At 45.5% G+C, this 3,006-nt stretch overlaps 1 protein-coding gene across 1 annotated transcript; it reads left to right on the top strand.

Moving 5' to 3' along the window:
* The first annotated feature begins 857 nt into the window (after positions 1 to 857).
* On the top strand, positions 858 to 1,661 carry LOC109777043 (protein ASYMMETRIC LEAVES 2-like). The gene has a single exon (XM_020335699.2). The coding sequence runs from the start codon at positions 858 to 860 to the stop codon at positions 1,659 to 1,661; it is 804 nt and encodes a 267-aa protein (XP_020191288.2).
* Positions 1,662 to 3,006: the final 1,345 nt, after the last annotated feature.

Genomic DNA, 3,006 nt, shown 5'->3' with positions numbered 1-3,006 from the left:
CGAATGCGGGAATAAATTTGCGGGTTGCCGTTGCAGATGCCCTCAAAGCCTCCTTAAATGCACACTCCTCATGTTGCCCTCATATATGGGATGAGTACGAAGAGTGTCCGGTCGGGTCCGGTCAGTGATCATGCGTCCGCCACATAGGATTTGACCCACCTCATGAAGCATCTTTTTTCCTTTCTTTATTATTATTATTATTTTCTTTCTCTCACTCCTCCATCAACCACATGCATATGACCGGACTTATGGAAAAAAGAGTAAGAGACATAACTACGTGAACAAATAGAGATTCAAATAAAGATCACGTGCATCCGCGGATGTTTCGGGGCCAAATTTGCACAATCGGGCTCGTGTAAATGCCCTAACAAACTATTGCTGCGAGGCTACGACCTCGAGTATATCTAAACCGTACATCTAATCCATATTAGTTGTAGATCTGTACATCGAATGGTAATCACACGGCGCGTCCTTGCAAAATCGTGACACCATTGTCAAAATCACTTTGGATGGAGGAACCAAACGTGAATGACACATGAGTTGGTCGAAAAAACAAACTTTGGCTTTGTCTCGTTTGAGTAACACTTGCATTTTTGGCAAATCAAATGTAAAAAGGAAATAAAAATCTGTTTTCACACGTTTCTAACTAATCCTTCTCTTAACTTTGCTTGGGTAAGTTGAGCACGTACGTGTCAAATGAATCCTTACCAGACAATATTATAACTAATTATTTTTCTAAAAAATATTCTAACAAATCTTAGCTCGTGCATGAAGACGACCATCGATCCTATTATCAAGCAGAGCACACAACAAACAAAGCGGAAAAAGTGGTAGGCGACTACGTAGCTGGGGATGCCATGCCGGCGGCGAGGCAGCAGCAGCCGCAACGGCAGCCCGCGTGCGCGGCCTGCAAGCACCAGCGGCGGCGGTGCACGGCGGAGTGCCCGCTGGCGCGCTACTTCCCGCACGACCGCCCGGGCCTCTTCCGCAGCGTGCACCGCCTCTTCGGCGTCAGCAACATCCTCAAGACGCTCCGCCGCGCTGGCCCCGACCGCGCCCGCCGCGACGACGCCATGCGCGGCCTCGCCTACGAGGCCGCCGCCTGGGACGCCAACCCGGCCGGCGGCTGCCTCCCCGCCATCGTCGCTCTCGAGAGCCAGCTCCGCCAGGAGTACGGCATCCTCCGCCGCCTCCAAGCCCAGATCCACCACTACCGCCGCCGCCTCGAGTCTTCCCCTCCCCTCTCCCTGCCGCCGCCCACCGCAGATGTACCTCCGGCGCCGACCGAGTGTAGCAACATGCACTACTTGGACGAGCACAAATACGTACCAGCATCGTCAGGATTATACGGTAATGACAACAGTGACGACGGCGTCGTTGCTGCACCGTCCCTGCCGTGGAAGATGCAGCCGCAGTACTACGAGGGCGCCATTGCCAACATGGGTGGCGCCGTCTCGCAAGAAGAAAACCAGTATCAGTTGTTGCTCGATCACACTGCTACCGCTGGCGGCCATCAGCACGAGTATGACGAGATCTCGCCCTTCTTGGAACTGGAAGGCATCCACGCCGACGACCGCCACGTCCGCACGCCACCGGATGAATCCAACAGGTTGGTTCAAATCAACACTGATCTGATAATCATTTTGTCTTCTCCCCCTTGAGTTCATTCTTCATTCCTCCTTCGCTGGATGCCACGCCTCTGAATTACACCCTTGATTATAATTCTGTATTTCTGTTTAGTTTTATTTTCAACTGCCCATCTAACAAACAATTGCATATTGTTTGCCTCTGAAAGATACCAGCTATCTAATGATCGATCCATCATCGATGTATGCTAGCACATTGACGGCGACGTAGCTGCATGCGCAGCCCAACTGATCATCGCCTGCATGTACGACCTGTAGTAGAATCTACTACCTCCGTTCGTAAATATAAGTCTTTTTAGAGATTTCACTACAAACTACATACGAATGTATATAGACATATTTTAGAGTGTAGATTCACTCATTTTGCTCCGTATGTAGTCCATAGTGGAATCTCTAAAAAGACTTACATTCAGGAACGGAGGGAGTAGTACTTGGGTGAATACTATGCATATGTATGTATGTATATATATACGGTTTTGCTAAAGCACATTTAGATGTGCCATTGTATTGCACATTAAAGTCCTATATCATTGATTTTACGCGAAGATTCGTGTGGATATTTCCTTTTTTTTTCATTTTCCTTTCTATGCTTGCTTATGTCAATTAGATGTGCAATAACTAAGGCACATCTAGATGTGCCCTATATCAATGAATGAATGTGTGTGCATGTGTAACTTCGTTCTCGTGTGTATATACAGTATATTTGTTGCCGGGCAAACATGGGATAAGTAAGTATATTATATTCTCTTTATGATCCATCTCATATCAGTAGTACTCCCTCCGTTCCTAAATATAAGTCTTTGTAGACATTTCAAATGAAATACAACATACGGTTGTATGTAGACATATTTTAGAGTGTAGATTCACTCATTTTGCTCCGTATGTAGTCACTTGTTAACATTTCTAGAAAGACTTATATTTGAGAACGGAGGGAGTACATGCTAATCGCGTTGAGAGATGGTTCTAATTAGTAGCATGTACTGTTAATGCCACTTGAATATATTCATGTATAATTGGTCCCTCATCTGCAGCGCGAACTCATGGAAGAAGATGGAGATTAAACCATCGACGAAGATGGAGCAAAATTAATGATGAGCTGGGAGTAGTAGATTCGTTTTGAGTATGCAAGAATAGCTTAATTAGAACATGCCATCTTTTATTTTAAAAACTAGTCATTGATGTCATGTTTATTATGTTTTGGGTGCTTTGTATTTCTGGTGAATCTTTATAATATTTTGAGGTCCTTCTCACACACAAAATAGTAATTAGATGAGATCAGTAGTGGTCGCTAGTGATTATGAATTAATCCACTCGAGAATTTTTAGGTTCTTTTTACGGGGTATTGATGTGACCCAACACT

This window comes from Aegilops tauschii, chromosome 3 (genome assembly GCF_002575655.3).
Source record: "Aegilops tauschii subsp. strangulata cultivar AL8/78 chromosome 3, Aet v6.0, whole genome shotgun sequence".
Taxonomy (NCBI): domain Eukaryota; kingdom Viridiplantae; phylum Streptophyta; class Magnoliopsida; order Poales; family Poaceae; genus Aegilops; species Aegilops tauschii.
This window is presented reverse-complemented; position numbering and strand designations above follow the sequence as displayed.

What these genes read in the sequence shown, in the direction of transcription:
- LOC109777043 (XM_020335699.2), top strand. Translation starts at nt 858, where the DNA reads ATGCCGGCGGCGAGGCAGCAGCAGCCGCAACGGCAGCCCGCGTGCGCG.